Genomic DNA, 18,496 nt, shown 5'->3' on the forward strand with positions numbered 1-18,496 from the left:
CTGTTGTTTACTGCTTCTTTCAGACACTGCTAAGAAGATATGCGGAATTGCAACAGCAAGAAGGAAATGAGGTTGGTATTATATTCTCTTGAGGGTGTCTTCAGATTTATTAAAAATATAGAAATATACTATAACTGTTATTTCCGGAAATTTTTCATGTTACTCTTCTAAATTGATATTAATATTTATGGCTATTTTGCCTATTTTCTTAAGGATTATAGCTTGTATTACATCATTGGCTTTTTTACTCTATTTATCATCATCATCATAATGCTAATTACGGGTTTAGACCAGTCTGTTCCGGTCTCGTTATCCATCCAATATCCTTCTTGAGGTCTACCCTGCCTTCTTTTATATTTTAGTATTTGTTTAAGATGTCGGGTGTTGGCCATTCGGTTTACATGTTCAATCCATTTTTGTTTATAATTGTTTAGTTTTTCTTCTATTGATTTTGTTTTTAATTCTTTTAAAATGTCTTCGTTCCTTTTTTTGATCTAATAATGTGTATTTTGCAGTTCTTCTCATAAATCTCGTTTCGCTTGTTTTTATTCTTTGGTATTCTTGTTTGTTTATTGCCCAAATTTCACTGCGATATATAAATGTGGGCACTGCTAAAGTATTGTATATTTTCAAGCGTGTTTCTTTCTTTCTTTTTTGTACTATATCTGGATGAAGTGTTCTATTTATCAGTCTTACAATCTGTAAAAATTTTGACGTTTTTAATTTTATGTCTTTTTCTCCTTCATATGATATTTAACATCCAAGATAACTAAAAGCATTTATCTGTTCTATTATTTTATTATTTACTCTATTTATTAAAGTATTTATGTATTCTATTTATTTAAGCCATTAGTCATATTTTAAAGACATGGCACAACGAAAATTATGGAAGAAATAATTTTTGACATACCTTTGTAGAATCCTCGAGATTATCTTTTTATGAAGCAGAATCACAAATATATTGATAAAAATTATGAACCTGAATTTTAAACCTTTAGAATGAACTCGGGATGATGGACTATAACCATTTAGGACTATCATTTCGATAGAGCTTTCTTTCAAAAACAAAAACGTGGGGGCAGCGGAAAATATGGGGATAAAAATACATGGGAACTAAAATGCGGAAATTAAAGATATGCTAACTATAATCCGAAATATACTCGTACATATATTAATTTCATAATGACCTTGTATCAAGGATTAACTACATAAATTCTTTTGAAAAAGAAGAAATAGAAAATATAATACATAGAGATTAGTAAACGGTACTTGACCATAAAGAAAATAGGCAAAATAGTTATAAATATTAAAAGGAATATACAGTGACATTTCAAATTTTAATATAGTACAACTTAAATTAGACACTGTTGATATGATTAGCTTAAACTAGAACAAAACGATAAGAAAAGTTCAAACTAATTTTTCATTTTAGATTTTTTTTATCACAAATGGTTTCAGCACAAAACTTTCTGATAACGTGCCTCTATCCATTTTGGAACCAATCTGTTTCTTCGTAACTCATTTTGTTTATATAGTTCAAAATCAAATTATAATCAAACCCTTCTCGAAAACTGTCAAAAACAAACCTGTTCTCTCCCCTTTTCCATAAAATAATCCCCAGAAAATGAACAAAATAACAGTGCTAGGCATCCCAATTACTTTCTGGAACGCTTCGCTAATGATAAACTTATTCATTAACTTATTATTATTATTATTATTATTATTATTATTATTATTATTATTATTATTATTATATGGGCATCTCCAGAAAGTGCGAAGACTCATCGCAGGAGACCCAATCTCTCCTACCTCTCCTTGAACGCATTAACAGACAAAGCACTCACAACTGATGTGGCAACCAATTCCACTCATTCACCACACTGAGCAAAACATCTAGTCATTATATCCCTATTGACCACACCTTTATTCAACTTCCAGGAATGACCCCTTGTTCTGGTCCCTCTAGCCAAGTGCTGAAACATTTCCCCTGCATCTATCCTATAAAATCTTTTAAGTAACTTAAATGTTTCTATCATATCTCCCCCCTTTTTTCTCCTATCAAAACCAACTTCTGCAATCCGCATACCATCAATTTATCTATTATATATATATATATAATATAAAATATACAGTATATATATATATTTTTTTTTTAATTTTTTATTTAAAATTTTTTTTTTTTTTATGAAGAATTGAATGACTAGAACCGAGATTTAAGTAAAAAGGTTTTAATATAAAAACACTACTAGTTTCGGCCTGTAACAGCCTTCTTCAGGTGACATTATAAAAGAAGAAAAAACACTAAACATTGAGGGTTAAAAGACTATGAACAACATAGATAGTCTCTATACATAATTAGCATTAAAACGTTGTATTTGTATTTAAGGTATACATTTTTGGTCGTTTTTATAGATAGAAATACACTTTTATTAATACAGACCAGTATTTTACAAATAAACATTTATTAAAACCTACCAGTTTCGCCAGCAAACTGTCTGGCTTTTTCAAGGTATTACGGAGATATGAAAGTTATTAAATGCAAATTAAAAGGAACATAAAAAACGTTGTAAACCAAACTAGTATCTATGGTTACACGTTTCGCGTGACAAAGATGGCTTATTGTTCTTATTCATTATCACGCATGCGTGTTTGTTGTAGACTTGTACTGTGATTACTGGCTAGCTGTAGTTCAGATTGATTGAGAGAGAGGATCAAGTTTTTCCACGAACTGTTTAGAATTATACCCTGATTTCTGTTGAGCTTTCCGCCGGTTATTAGTACTATTGTGGCTTCCTTAAATACACGATGCCTGTAGTCGTCATCGAGAGATGGCATGGAGTTGTTTTGCCAATCTATCGTGTGGTTAGACATGCAGAAATGATGTGCTAAGCCGGAAGAAATGCTTCTGTTGTGGTTTACATCACCAACATGTTCTTTTTGTCTAATTTCTAAACTTCGTGAAGTTTGTCCAATGTAGGCAAGACCACAGGAGCAGGGAATTCTTAATATACTTCTGGATATTTGTAGAACGGAACTTTATCTTTTGGAGATCCTAAAACTTGTCTGATGTTGGTGATTGGTTTGAAGACGACGCTGATGTTGTTGGCTCTTAGTATTCTTGCTATTTGATAAGAAATTGACTTGATGAAAGGTATCACTACAGTAGAAACGTGCTGACGGTGGGATTCTTCTTGTCTGGGGTTGTCATTGTATAGATATTTTTTGATGATGTTTTGAGGGTATCCATTTTGTGATAATGTGTTGGCTATTAGTGAGAGTTCATTCTGTGTATCCTCCTCTTCTGATATAAACTTTTTGGCTCTATGTTTCAACATGTGGATAATACTCAGTTTGTGTGACTTGTGATGGTTTGAAGTATAGTGACGATATCTTCCAGTATCTGTGGGCTTTCTGTAAATGGATAATTTGACACTGTTAGGTTGTTTTTTTATCAAAATATCTAAAAAATGCAGTTGGTTGTTGTTTTCTACTTCCAGAGTGAATTTTATCTTGCTATGTATTGAGTTGATTTTATCCACAAACGATTTAAGGTTGTCTAAGCTGTCTTGCCATATGATGAATATATCATCCACATATCTCCACCATGTAGATGGTTTCGGAGAGATTGCAGAGGGAATTTCTTTTTCAAGTTTTTCCATGAAAAGGTCTGCACAAGATGGCGATAGTGGGCTTCCCATTGCTAGGCCTTCTAATTGTTGGTATATGGTGTTGTTAACTTTGAAGAAATTAGATTGAAGGCAGTGTCTAAACATCTGTGTGATGTCTAGAGGAAAGAGGTCTTGGATGATGTTTATTACCTCTTCTACTGGAACATTGGTGAAAAGGGATACAACATCTAGGCTGGCTAGCATGTCAGTTGGTGCAATCGTAATGGCTTGGAGTTTATTTACAAAATGTTGACTATTCTTGATATAGGATTCTGATGATCGTATTTTATTATTTAATAAGTTTGCAAGATGTTTTGCCAAAAAGTATATTTAGGATCTCCAAAAGATAAAGTTCCGTTCTACAAATATCCAGGAGTATATTACATTCCCTGCTCCTGTGGTCTTGCCTACATTGGACAAACTTCACGAAGTTTAGAAATTAGACAAAAAGAACATGTTGGTGATGTAAACCACAACAGAAGCATTTCTTCCGGCTTAGCACATCATTTCTGCACGTCTAACCACACGATAGATTGGCAAAACAACTCCATGCCATATCTCGATGACGACTACAGGCATCGTGTATTTAAGGAAGCCACAATAGTACTAATAACCGGCGGAAACCTCAACAGAAATCAGGGTATAATTCTCAACAGTTCGTGGAAAAACTTGATCCTCTCTCTCAATCAATCTGAACTACAGCTAGCCAGTAATCACATTACAAGTCTACAACAAACACGCATGCGTGATAATGAATAAGAACAATAAGCCATCTTTGTCACGCGAAAAGTGTAGCCATAGATACTAGTTTGGTTTACAACGTTTTTTATGTTCCTTTTAATTTGCATTTACTAACTTTCATATCTCCGTAATACCTTGAAAAAGCCAGACAGTTTGCTGGCGAAACTGGTAGGTTTTAATAAATGTTTATTTGTAAAATACTGGTCTGTATTAATAAAAGTGTATTTCCACGTTGTATTTGTATTTGAAGCTGTTCTTTCGTTTGTTGCATTGTTGGGCGAGTGCGTGCTTGCTGCATCACGTGAACTCCCGTACATGATTACAGCTGAATGACTATCTGGGAGGTTGTAGCTCAAGTTGTTATTTAGATGAACAGGATTGAAGATGATTTCTCTAGATTCCACAATTTTTCTCTCTAGTTCGTCACTGCAACAGAAGATGTTAGTAGATTTTTCCCAGCAGACTTTGTAACTTTAGTTATCATCATTAGGATTAGCCAAGAAAAGGATATGACTTTATAATGCACTGGCTCGCTGTCTCTTGTAATGTCATGTGTTCTTCCATACGCAATTAGATAGATTTGTCTGTCTGCCCAGAATAAGGAATATCACAATCACACAATATTTTATATACACCAGGGTATTTGAGTTGATGATGACAAGGCTTTGGGTGGCTAATTAAGGAACGGATCTTTGGAAGTGGAGTGAACGAGGTTCTGATATTGTATTTTCTTAGAACGTTTGCTAATTTATGTGAAACAGTACTTATGTAAGAATAGATATATTGCCTTTGAATCTATTTGTTTCTTCTGAGAGATGTCTAGGAGGATTAATAATGAATTTGTCAATGATTTTCTTGGAATATCCATTAACTTCGAAAGAAGTTTTCAGATGGTTTATTTCTGTAAGAAGTTCATTTGGTTCATCAAGAAGAGAAAGGACTGTATGTCCCAAGGTGGAAATCATTCCACGTTTATGAGGAGGGAAGTGATGGGACTGACTATGCAGATATCTGTTGGTATGTGTGGGCTTTCTATATATCGATATTTTGAGTTTACCAGAAGAGCGAGTCAGTTTGACATCAAGAAAAGGCAAGGAATTATCCGTTTCAAGCTCGGCAGTAAACTTAATACTTTTATGTCGGCTATTGAGATGTTCGAGGAAAACCATAAGGGATTCATGTCCATGGCTCTAAACAATGAAGACATCATCCACATAAGGTTTCCAAACTTTAGGTGTTAAAATAAAGGAAGAGATAGCCTTGGTTTCAAAATCCTCTAAGTAAATATTTGCGAGAACAGGAGATAAAGGATTACCCATAGCCAGTCCATGATTTTGTTTGTATACATTATCTTGAAATTTGAAGTAACCGGACCTGATGCAATGTGTAAGCAAGGCTAACATTTTTTTGGATAACTTGTCCTTGAGTAATGTTAGAACTTCATCTGTTGGGACATTAATGAACAAAGAAGGTATGTCCAAGCTAGCCATGATGTCATTTTCATCAACTGTAATAACCTTGATGTATGTAACAAATTCTGTAGTGTTCTTGATAAAGGATGGCGACTTTCCTGAAAAACGTTTTAGGTATTTGTCAAGATATTTTGAAAGATTGTACGTAGGAGAATCGATACCTTCTACAATTGGACGTAATCGGGTGTTCTCTTTATGAATTTTAGGAACACCATATATGCGAGGAATTAACGGATGGAGAGAACGTAGAGATAAACGAACGATTCGGGATAATACAGTTGTTGTTTTTAATAAGCTGTTTGTACGATTTTGAAGTTTACGAGTTGGATCTCGTAAACTATATATATATATATATATATATTAGGATAACCAAGTTATTTTAAAAACTTGGTTATTTTACTCCTAATCCCAAGTATGCAAACAATTAAGTTTGTGCCTGAAACAAGGTTCAAGTATAAAGATAGTACAAGACCAAGGCAACTCATTGTAAAGGTGAGTAAAGCTCTGATCACTATTCTTAGTATTTTCCATAATGTAAAGCACATCTCACTAGAAGATGTATACTTCAATGCATTATGGGTGGAGTCACTACCCAGACCGGTTTCAACCTTTTTTGAGGTCTCCTCAGTGAGTAGCTAGACCCTAAATACCAAGGTTATAGTGATACGGAGCCTTACCAACTTTACCTATAGAAGTTGCAACAAGGTGTTTAACTTGGTTATCCTAATATACAATATCCCCAAGGTAAAAAATGCTGGTGTATGGTAGATGCTCAGGTGGAAAACTAGCCTTTGGATATATATACTGTATATACAGTATATATATATATGTGTGTGTGTGTGAACTGTGAACACTGGAAAATTTATTTGTTAAGACTGTGCCACCAGTATTTCTATATCGGCATAAGACTCAGTAAAACGTGCAGTAGATCTCTCTCTCTCTCTTACTATCATAAATTCCTTCAATAAAGTTTACATAAACACTCATGGTTCTTAAGTACTTAAACTACACTTTTAATGCCTTAGTTGTTTCCCGCTCACGGATCGGAATTTTTTTAGGAACAGTGCATTGTAAAATAAAAGATCAGGCAGCACTCTTTGACATATAATTAAAACGCATTTATTTGCATTAATAACAAAGTACATTAATTAAACTATAGGGAGTTTACTCTCTCTACCTATCCGTTAGACTTTTAGCATAAAGAAACAAACTTTCCCTTTTCAATACTAAATGACTATACAATATATTTACTCTATTACTTCTCTGCTTATTAAATCAAATTACTGAAACTAATTTACTCACAAAGAGGTTAGCTAGCTATGCCAAGTTATCTGACAAGTTACATTTCAATTAATAAAAAATCAGAGGACTCTCTTATAGATACTTATTATTATTATTTCTTATCAGTCCATCTATGACGTATCTCCTAGATTACAAAAGGAATGTGCAGCAAAAGATGGAACAAACTTACAGAGGCTCTGTGTCACACACTCATCCAAAGGTCCTGCACTAAAGTCCCTATGCTTTTCCTTTCATCTCGGGCCTTAGGCTTCCATCTGGAGAGTCTTGCTTCAGGGGGCATTTTGTCAGGATATTGGGGGGCTTTCAACTGCAATTTTCTGGTACACGAAAAGTTCAAGCAAGAGGTTTCAGCATACGGGCTTGAAGATCGTTCAGCGGCTTTTGTCTTCAGTTGACCTCCCGCGGCAAAAGGACATCCGACCGATACTTTGCTCGGGTATCTACATCGGCTGTTCTCTCGTCATCCCCATTCTTCTCCTCTGGCGTAGGTTCGCTGTAACGTCTGGTCCTCTGGATCTTACTTCTGGAACTTCTGCTGATTCTCTGCCGACTGCCTCTGGTTCTAATTGCCGACTCTGATAACTGTGCATGCCGAGTACCTGGTTCTCTGCCAACTGCCAATGACTGCCCACGATGTTCGGCTCAGTCCCTTTTTATTTCACGTTCTCTGGGACCTTGCACCAAGGATTGTAACCCCGAAGAATTCAGCACGTCTCCTTGATCTTCTTTTAAGACCGACCCGTTCTTTCTTCTGCTCCGTGCTCTACTTTAATCCTATCTTGTCAGGCAGCGGAAACTTGTCTGAAACTTGCTGATCTCTTTGACATTAACTGTTGAAGGTGTTTATACGCAGAGCTCGCAAACAGCTTTCTCATACACTTAAATCGTAAACAACTTTCTTGTGTCTTTATAATTGCCATTATACAAAGTTCTGGTGACAAACCATTGCCTTTGTTTTTTACATTCTAAAATTTTTATTTGTTAAACAAGTAAGTACAGTCAATTCCCATAGGGTTATTTACATTAATATTTAGCATAAAATATATAGAGACAAACATGGTTATTTTTGTAACAATCTCACGAGACTTGACCTCTGTAAAAATCGATGTAAAGCGCTTTGGTATTTCCAAGATACATCGAGTTTCACAAGATAAATAGGTATCTATACACAAGATAAATAGGTATCTATAAATAGATATCTATTTATCCCTCTGAATTTTCTCCACAGCTTCCTTATTCCCAAGAAACCCACAGCTTCAGCAGAATCATCGAAATTTGGGCGTATCAAGGCCTTATAAAGAGGAATAAAAACTGCCTTATATCTACTTATTAATGTGTTCTTCAATAACCAAGTAATCTCTAAACTTTAACTCTCTGTCTACCACGACCCCTAAATCTGTAGCTTCATCTATTTCCTGGAGTACAGTGCCATCAATGTGATACACTGCTTGCAATATATTTATCCCAAAATGCATACCTTGACACTTCTCGACGTTAACCTGACATCCATTAATTTTTCCCATACTGACAGCCTGTTTAAATCGTCCTGCAAGTTCTCCACATCTCCTTAACTATTACTCTACATAATTTTGCATCATCAACAAACAACTGAATATTTCCTTTCAGGTTTTTTCTATATCATTTATGTATAAAATAAACGGGAACGGTCCCAGCACTGAACCTTGTGGCACATCACTAATCACCTGTTTTCACCTCGATTCTGCCTCTCCATATACCACTTTTTGATATCTGTCTAGCAACCACCCTCTTATCCACTTAACCAGTGTCATATCCATCCCCATTTGTTCTAATTTGCGCAACAGAGTTCCATTCGATATTCTGTCAAATGCCTTGGTAAATTCCAGCAGAATCATCGTGTAGCCATTTCCTTTATCCAACTCAGCTGTTACTATAAAAAGTTTGTAAATTACTAAAATCTCTTCTAAGCTGTACGAAACTTTTCACTTGGAAAAATTAGCATCCTATTTTAGATATTGGATTCTTGCGTAGCATCGTAGCAACTTCCAGACATGACGAAGGTCTACAGATTTTTTAGACATTTACATAATTGGTTAAATTTAGTGAAGGGGTGGGAAGAAGTAGGATTTTACTGTCCATTCTCTAGTATTAAAAACTCAAGATTTTGAATCCGCAAATCAGAGTGGTAACTCAGAATCATCCTATAATAAAATATATATACTGTATATTATTTCATTATTGATATGTCAATGCAGTCCCGAGACCGCCCTACTACACTATCGATTGACTATCTACTACATTACATCATCCGCTTCACACTACGCGGCAATTTCATCTGCTTAACTCGTATGTTGTTTAACCCTTTCTTATTCATAATTTATTAAATGTATTATGCTATTTTTGAGGCCTGAAAATCGAGATTTTCTCGAAACAGTTGAGAACACTCCGTAGCACAGTTGGAAAAACGAAGGGGCATGCGCTTTTCGAATGGAAAAGTTCTGAGTTCGATTGTCATTAAAAATTGGGGAATCTTTGTGTGGACGTTTTTCAACAGAAAATGAGTTATCCGTTCTTATACGAAGGTGACGGAGATTATCTATAGAAAGTCAAGTTTTCGTACTGCAACGTCAAGTTCGCCAGTCTTGGGCGTGGACAGCAGGGTTTTCCCCCCCAGTTTATCTGGGGTTTTTCATCCCGCAAGCAGGCAAACCGGCCCTTGAACACACAAGCTGCAATCATAGGATATAGTACTTAATCCCTCCTTAAACCCGTCCCTTAGAACTGGCTGAGCCCTCCTAATGGACGGTCGAGGAAGGTGAGAATCCTGCACAGCAACAAGCAGACCAATGAACACAAGCAGGTAAGCAGACGAAATTGCCGCGTAGTGTGAAGTGAATGATGTTGTGTAGATAGTTAATCGATAGTTTAGTAGAGCGGTGTCGGGACTCCATCGCGATATCATTAATAATAATAACACATCAACTAAAACTGTATTTTATAAGTATGAAATGATAATCTGGAATGAAAGACATAATGATAACATTCTTCTGTTAGTTGAAATTGAAGTCGATCTGTTTGTATTTCAGCGACTAGAGAATATGATTCAAGTTTTCAAGTGTGGCCACACAAAGGTCCATCTGGAAAATCTGGTGAGTATAAAAAATATTGACCTGTTTTACCCGACTAATACCAATATTATTCTGGACGTTAAGATATTCCATGAGAGAAACTTCAATCTAATTAAATCTCGATAAACCCCGTCGTGTGTCTCAGTTTTGAAACATTAAGCCTAATCACATATTAAAACCTGGCAAAGCTGTTCAAAGATCACAATTGCTAATCATACAGATTTTTATTATATGAAATAAAAAAACAACGAAAAAGTCTATTTATAAATGCACTTTTCTAAGAATAAACAAGCTAATTTCACAAACAGAAGTTGCATTAACACAATACCCATGGAAAAACGTGAAATTTCTTATTATACTTATAATTAAGTTACAATCCCTTCAAATACAAGACTGCCATCGTATTAAAGAATTTTAATCTATAATCACCATATTTGATCGATGTCTGACACCACTTTTAAACCCAAGGTATTCTGCATCTATTAGCTCTCAACTTCATGGGTTATACCTTGAGCTGATGAAGTGTCCTTTCGGATAAAACTGCTCTTCCAACGTAGGACAACCATGTATATGCCACGTAGGAAACCTCTTTAATTTATACTCATCGAGCTTAAGGTTAGACTACTGGATTCAGTCTTGTGATCATAACACATGCTCTGATAATGTTATCGAGACAATACTTAATAGAACTGAAGGCCTTCATCCTGTAATGAATTTCAAAATTCATTTCGTCATCAAAACCGTTAGATTTTGATAATGAAACTGTATGGAGGAAGAAGTTAAAAATGTAGCACTAGCAGGAGACAAAATTCTACTTTAATGCTATGCATATATACACCATCTGTCCAAAAAGAAACCGAACTTTTTGAAAACTGAAGAAACTAGGGGTGCCACCTGTTTTATCTTTTTGTTGTCGAAAGCGGCAACCTTTGTTCGTGTCGTGTCAACTGTTTATGACATTTGTTTCATTAGAAGCTGAGTTATAGTGATAATGTTAACAGTGTGTTTTGACGAACGGTCGGTCATGACGATATTCATGCCATACGCGACGAATTCTCGCTATCAATCGCTTCAAAACCTCGAAATAAAACTCACCATTGACCGTTTGGCCAGGCGGAACGAATTCTTTTGGATAATGCCCTTGGAATAGTGGAAACAAATCAGCATTATCTTTACTTTTGACTTCTCCAAGCGACTTTTTTTCGTATGCTCCTCTTCTGGTGGTCTCCACTCAGCACTCTGGCGCTTTGTTTCTGGCTCATACTCAAACACCACGTTTCCTCACCGGTAACGATCGTTTCAAGGAAGTTTGAGTCCTTATTAACGGTTTTAATGAAGTACTTGCAGTGTTGAATTCGATACCTCTTTTGGTCGGCGGTCAACTTGTGGGAACAAATCGCGAATTCAATTTATGAAGGCCCAAACTCTCGGTCAAAATGTTGTACACAGTTGATTTTGGAATCCCTAATTCTTCTTCAATCAATCTCAAGGGCGATTTCGGGTTTTCTTTGATGAAATCACACCCTTTTTTGGTTGTTAACTTCACTCATTCCAGGTTTTGGAAGGCCCGGGTTTTCGTCGTCCTCAAACGTCTCACCACCACTTTGAAATCGCTTAAACCACTCGTAAACTTGCCTACGAGACAAGCATTCATCACCGTATGCTTTTTGAAGCATTTGATGCAAAATGTTTACCAAGTTTAACACAAAAAGTGAATCGCAGCTCTCTGTTTGAAACTCATTTTCCGACCGTTCGTCAAAACACCCTGTCACTCCTGGCACTATAACTCGGCTTCTAATGAAACAAATGTCATAAACAGTGACACAAAAGAGGGTTGCCGCTTTCGACAACAAAAAGATACAAAAGGTGGCGTCACTAGTTTCTTCAATTTTCGAAACGTTTGGTTTCTTTTTGGATAGTGGGTGTATATATGTTCTTTTTATGAATTAGATTCCTTTCACATATCTATACACACACACACACAAATCCACTAATGCCTTTTTGTTCCCCAAAGGCAAAAGGAGAGGTTTTAGCCTTCACTATTTTAAAGACTGATGGCCAGCTCCATCCATCACAGATAGCTCTCCCAAGGCTATTAATGATTTTAATTTGTACCCGGAGAGAAAACTGCGATAGATAACTTATGCCATCTCGTGTTCCTAATCCTAACACTATATATTATTACTCGGAATAGCTTGAGTTACGTGGAATTAAAAACTTAAGCGTTCATGGGATAAAAACCCTACTTTATTAATTATTTATAATTTTTTTGGAATTATATGAGTTAGATATTTGAAGTGAATAAGAAGGGATATCAGCGGTCAATTGTATTCATAAAAGAGAATTAGAAAAAAAAAAACAAATAAAATTTCTCAGTGTACACCTCATTATTTGCCCCTCTTTCCCAGCATAAAAAACAAATCTGATTCTCCTCTGGATGCTCCACTGACTGGGAAGAATACTCAGAGCTCTGGCATGTACCACTAAATATGCACTTTCAGTTTTTGTTCGTTAATGTTTTGCAGTTTCTTCCTTGTTTAAATCGATGACTGCTATAACTGTAACTGTATGTTGAAGATGCTTTATCATGCAGGAACACGTGGTCATCACCAAGTACTTCCATCCTCTACCAGTCGATTATCAAATTTTTGGTTTGAATTCCCACTTGTGAAAGGTGATTGGTAACTAACTGCTCATGAATACATAGATAACCCCAAACTCCAGCTGTTCCAGAACAAAGGCTTCCAATGATCAGTATGGTGCGGCATCACATCACACAATGAAAATCATTTGTAATGAAAGTAGGCAAACATCCATGATAAAATCAAAACCACAGTTCCATGAAAATTCATCGAGAAACAGTTAATAGAAAGACAATTCATCGAAAAGGCAATTCATCGAATAAAAAATTCATCGCATGACAACTAGTCGAAAATGTAATTCATCGAGAAAACAATTCACCGAAAATTTTAACTAAAATTTCATTAAATTGATCTAGCCAAAGAGGAAATCCTAATATCATTTCGAAACTTTTTTTCGAAAATGTTATGATAAAAGTGATCCACTTGAAACATTATCTGATCCGTGCAGACAGCTTCTTACTGCCTGCACGGTTCAGTTTTTGTAGTGGAACTAACAAAGTTGTCGGTACTTCTTGTACACTCTCCTAATTCCGCTAAGTCAGAGAGTTATTGTAATACATAATTTGCACACATTATTTCTTTGTTGCTGCGAATATAACTGAACTGAAAACTGGAACGGTTCGACATTTTCTTGTAAAAGTTTCAAGCTGCGAATCTGAGTAAAATTCATCCCATAATAATTGCTGTATTGAAGTCGTATTTTACAACTAATAATAATAATAATAATAATAATAATAATAATAATAATAATAATAATAATAATAATAATAATAATAATAATAATGGAGCCTTTCGTACACTGAGCTTTTCCTCCCGGAAACAGGCAAATCAGTCCCATGAAGAGATATGAAACAGTCATCGGACAAGAAAGACAATAAGAAACCATAATGTTCTCTAATTATTCCCTATTAAATCGTTATAAATATCGAGTTTTACCTCGATATTTATAACTATTTAATTTATTTCTGTTTCCATTTCAGCGAGCAACAGAACCCACAGAACATCGCCATGGTGCAGTCGAGTGGAAAGTGGAGAATTATTACGCAAAAAAAAGGTACAGCGACGACTGTCCCTACCTGATTTCATCGCCCACTTACAAGTTACTGTATAATGTAGGAATGTGTCTTTATCTCAACCGATCGGGCAGTCGCTTAACTCACTTCTCAGTAGGGATGGTAATTTGGAAAGGCGACTACGATGAGAGACAAGTGGAGTGGCCCTTCAGCAAAAAGGTAAATTGGTGTCCTCATTTCATTCAGTTAACAAGCTTTAGATAAATGTTCATTGTTGATTAGTTTGTATTTGTTTTGATTCTTGTTTATTTGGGAACTACGACCAATCTAAAATCTGTGCGATCTAATATTTGAAAGAAGACTTCATTTTTGAGGCAGTAGAGGAAAATGGTGTGCGTAAGAAAAGATATAACTATGAACCCTATGAATTATTTCATGAACCACATATTATGAAGACATTAAAACGAACAGAATAGGTTCAGCTGGTTATGATATACGTATGGACAAACATGACATTCAAGGTGTTCAATTCCAGAGAAGATTAGAAGAGTAAAGGACAACTGGGAGACCGAACTTGAGATGGAGTGATTGAAAATATTAAGGCTCTGCGAGTAGAAACTGGAGGAGCTTGACAATCGGGATATAGTGTTTTGCTGCTGTCTCGCGTCCTGGTGCCTTTAAATTCATCGCTGGTCATGTGCTCGGTGATAGGTGACTAGATGAAGACTGTCCGTCCATCGATATTCAATCCAAACCGCAGAATTTTTTCAACTAATTCAAAAAAAAAATTTTTTTTTTAATCCCATTTCCACAAAATGTATTTAGAAATAAATTAATTACTGGAAGAATAATTTATTTTACATCTTTCATTATTTCTTGATTATATCGCGCAGGTCACGATTATCATGCGAAATCAGATTGACGGCCGAGCCGATTTCCAAATTACGATGGATCCGACCTCACATGGGTTGGATAAAGAATATTTTCAGAAACCTACGAGTGAAAAGAATGATGGATTTGGTGTTACCAAATTTTTGTCCAGCGACCAAGGTGATGAGTTTAGTATGAAATACATGGAGGGAAACTCCATCATCCTGAGACTTCGGGTAAGTGTTGAATGCTAAATGCTTATGTTTTCCACTTATGTTTGAGTTCAGCATAACAAGTTAAACTAGATAAGAAGTTTTCAAAAATAGTATATACATGTATATATATATATAGCTACCCGGTATATATATATATATATATATATATATATATATATATATATATATATATATATATATATATATATATATATATATATATATATATATATATATATATATACCGGGTAGCTAAAACCTATAAACGGAATGAAACCACATATTAATATTGAGACTTTTGAAGGCATAGGGAGATGATTTTCGCGAAAAAAAGATTTAGTACCAAAAGTCGCCGATAGGGGAAATTTTGACGGTGGCGGAGCCGAAAACAAGGGATAATTACATTAAAGGCAGATAAAATGGAATAATAACATTTCGACGGTGTAAGCGACAGTCGCGTCACTCATTCCAGGTGGATATGTGTGCGTTACAATGATAATAAGAATAATAATAATTAACCTAAAAAAACAACTTGCGAGAGGCACAGAAATTAATGTAATGATTGAACTCACAGGAAATAATGTTTTATTCATCAGAATCAGGGTCCCCTGGACTACATACACGATTTTCAATGTGCTGACCTTTCTTGTGTACAGCAAATTGCATCCGGTGTGTGACATGCTCTGCAGCTTGCACTGCTTCTGAACTCTGCCAGGTCTAACTCGTATTGATCCAGTTTCTCCAAACTTCTTAATCATAGTTCTCAGTGCTACAGCTGACATAGGACCTGTACGCAGGTTATGAAGCCTTCTAAATTCCCGAAGGGCCGCTACGGCATTGCACTGTTTAAGGTAAAACAAGTTAACAAATAAAGCACGCTAAGGCAAGGTAGGACGCGTATTGAGCACAATTCATCAGTCATTCGAATAACTGCCTGAACGTTCCCAATCCCTTTTTAAATGGAACTAGTGGCGCTGCTGTCAAGTACGCACAGTAAAATTTGCATAATCCTTTTTACCTGCGTTTACTGCAATATTTGCTTTCGGCTCCACCATCGTCAAAATTTCACCTAACGGCGACTTTTGGTATCAAATCTTTTTTTCGCGGAATTCATCTCCCCATGCCTTCAAAAGTCTCAATATAAAATGTGGTCTCATTCTGGGTATTAGTTTTAACTACAGATAATATATATATATATATTATCATTTTAACTATATATATATATATATGATTGTTTTAAAATTAACAATTTTGTTTACATTTTATATATTTCCATTATTTAGTTATTTGCTTGATGTAGTCGTCAATAAAGCATTTTTTCGTTTCAGATTCACGACACATGATGGGAAGAATCTGAAGCTGATACTGTTTGTGATTTTTTGTTTAAAAACATGATGATCAGTTCGACTAGACTGAAAACATCTGTTCAGTTGGTTTAATATACTCTTCTTGGTAATAAGTGTTAGACTATATATGCAAAAATAAACTAAAGCAAAACAGGTATTTGAAGCAACATTAATAATAACAGCAAAGCTTTTTTTTTTTAATTTGTATGGAGAATTATAATTTATTTTTAAACTGCTTTCGAAATACTAATCAAAACATTTAATCAGGGCTATGCCCGATCCGTATCTTACCTGAACTGAATCGGACAGGTATTGGTAGTTGCGTGCCTATAAGGAAACTACTGTATTATGGAATGTTTCTTGCAATGTTTCTGTTCAGCAAATTCACCCCCAGTTTGTTTTTATTTATGCAATAGATGTCTATGTAGCATCCTATCAGATATCTTTGGAAATTTTCATTTGTTATTTTTTGTTTTCAATTGTTAGGATGCATCTCTGGAAGTATATTAACGAAACAGGAATATGATTAAAGACACTTATAAAAAAAAAGTTGCATTTTGTGATCATTAATTTTCCCACCAATCGAAAGATCAGTAGTTTTTGGCATTCTTACTGAAGATGTCCTTGTGGTGCGAATGAACTTCCGTAAATTTCAATAGGTACGTTTCATTCTAATATCATCATATTACCAATGAAGGGCTTGTGTGAGGAGGGGATTGTGAGAGTACTTTTATAATGTCTGTCCGTATTAAGTCACACCAGAGTTCCCATCCGATGTTCGGAACCACATGAAAATGTTATCGGGCCAGAACGGGAAAAAGATGCCCAAATTATATACAGTAATAACTCCTTCCTGGCTGAATGAGATTTAATCAAGTTCGAAATTGTGAATGTTCGCTAGGAAATGTCCATGTTGTTAGATTTACTGGCAAAATGACCCACAAAAAATTCCGCGCTCGTTGAATGGGATTCTTTTTATCTTTTTTATTTTTATTTTTATATTTTATTTTATTTTATTTATTTTTATCATGACATAGCAAATGTGTGGTCATTTTTCTTTACGTCTGCATTCCAAATTCACGACATAAAAGTAGCCTTCATCCAAGCTACAAGATCTTCACATTCTTAAAGTCTTTTGTTGCCACCTGGGAATCAGATACAAGAGATAAATCAGGTGATGTTAGCTATCCTTAACTGTCTTGTGCTGTATGGTAGAATCAATAGGTTCTGATGGCATAGAAAATTTAAAACCATATATAGGACTATTTTCATAAGGACCCGAGGTTTTGAGCGGCAGGTGAGTGTTGACTGAACCATCAAACTCAGACAATGAGTTTGATGGTTCAGCTTTTTGATAGCATCAGGTTTTTTTTTTACAGGTTTTCTTACTGATCTCCCTCGTGGGCGAACACATATCGTTTTACCTATCTGATATTTTCTTCCCTCAGACAAGATATGTGTGTTCATGTTTACAGTATTTCCCTGCTTCCTGATGTTCATTATCAGAAGCTCCCTGCTGTGCACCGTCCATTGTACCGTAACACTTGCCTTGCAACTTCTAAGACTTTCGCTTTTAGCAACTCTTCAACTTTTAGCATTGCCAGAAGCAAATCCCAAGAAACATTAACTTCGGCAAGGCATCGACTTCAAGTCCGTAAATGTCATATCACTGAAGTTCACAATAATTATTGTGATCTGTGATTATTCTGATCAATAATAATCAATGATTATTATTGATCAGAAATGTTTCGATAACCAAATAGACATAACAACAAACAATCTTCTTATCAGTGAATAGTGATTGCACAATTAATCTCGTTTACGAGATTAATTCTGCGTTTACGACATCCAGACCCCGGTATTGTGCTACGTGGTGATGACTTTTTCATTTGTGGTGGTTTTCTATTTTCACAGTAATATTCATAACTGCAATTTGATTATCAGCACCTTCAAGAAAAGTGCTATTACAGAAAGCATCATTCTTGTGAGTATTGTTTCTTTTATAAAAATTTAGTTCATATTAAATCAAGCATTATTTCAAAGCCGAATATTGTATTCCCGTAAGCTCTCTGGTCAAGTTTCATACGAAACTGTTATAGTTTTTATATTCGGCTTTGAAA

General features: G+C 35.3%; 2 protein-coding genes across 3 annotated transcripts in view; both read left to right on the plus strand.

The window, feature by feature from the left end:
- Nucleotides 1–17,187, plus strand: part of LOC150106129 (uncharacterized) — a 74,836-nt gene extending 57,649 nt beyond the window's left edge. For both annotated transcript variants that reach the window (XM_090394496.1, XM_090394495.1), the window contains exons 15-19: nucleotides 24–71; nucleotides 10,249–10,311; nucleotides 13,913–14,164; nucleotides 14,839–15,051; nucleotides 16,359–17,187. In XM_090394496.1, the coding sequence (XP_090250622.1) occupies nucleotides 24–71; nucleotides 10,249–10,311; nucleotides 13,913–14,164; nucleotides 14,839–15,051; nucleotides 16,359–16,373 (591 nt within the window). In that variant the 3' untranslated portion in view covers nucleotides 16,374–17,187. The remainder of the gene's footprint in view (nucleotides 1–23; nucleotides 72–10,248; nucleotides 10,312–13,912; nucleotides 14,165–14,838; nucleotides 15,052–16,358) is intronic.
- A 1,072-nt stretch (nucleotides 17,188–18,259) lies between these two features.
- The window catches only part of LOC150106130 (uncharacterized), a 130,715-nt gene continuing 130,478 nt past the window's right edge, over nucleotides 18,260–18,496 (plus strand). The window contains exon 1 of the mRNA XM_090393881.1: nucleotides 18,260–18,360. The gene's annotated coding sequence lies outside the window, so the exon portion shown is untranslated. The remainder of the gene's footprint in view (nucleotides 18,361–18,496) is intronic.

This window comes from Typopeltis vanoorti, chromosome 6 (assembly GCF_054136105.1).
Source record: "Typopeltis vanoorti isolate ZY-2024b chromosome 6, IOZ_Tvanoo_1.0, whole genome shotgun sequence".
NCBI lineage: Eukaryota > Metazoa > Arthropoda > Arachnida > Uropygi > Thelyphonidae > Typopeltis > Typopeltis vanoorti.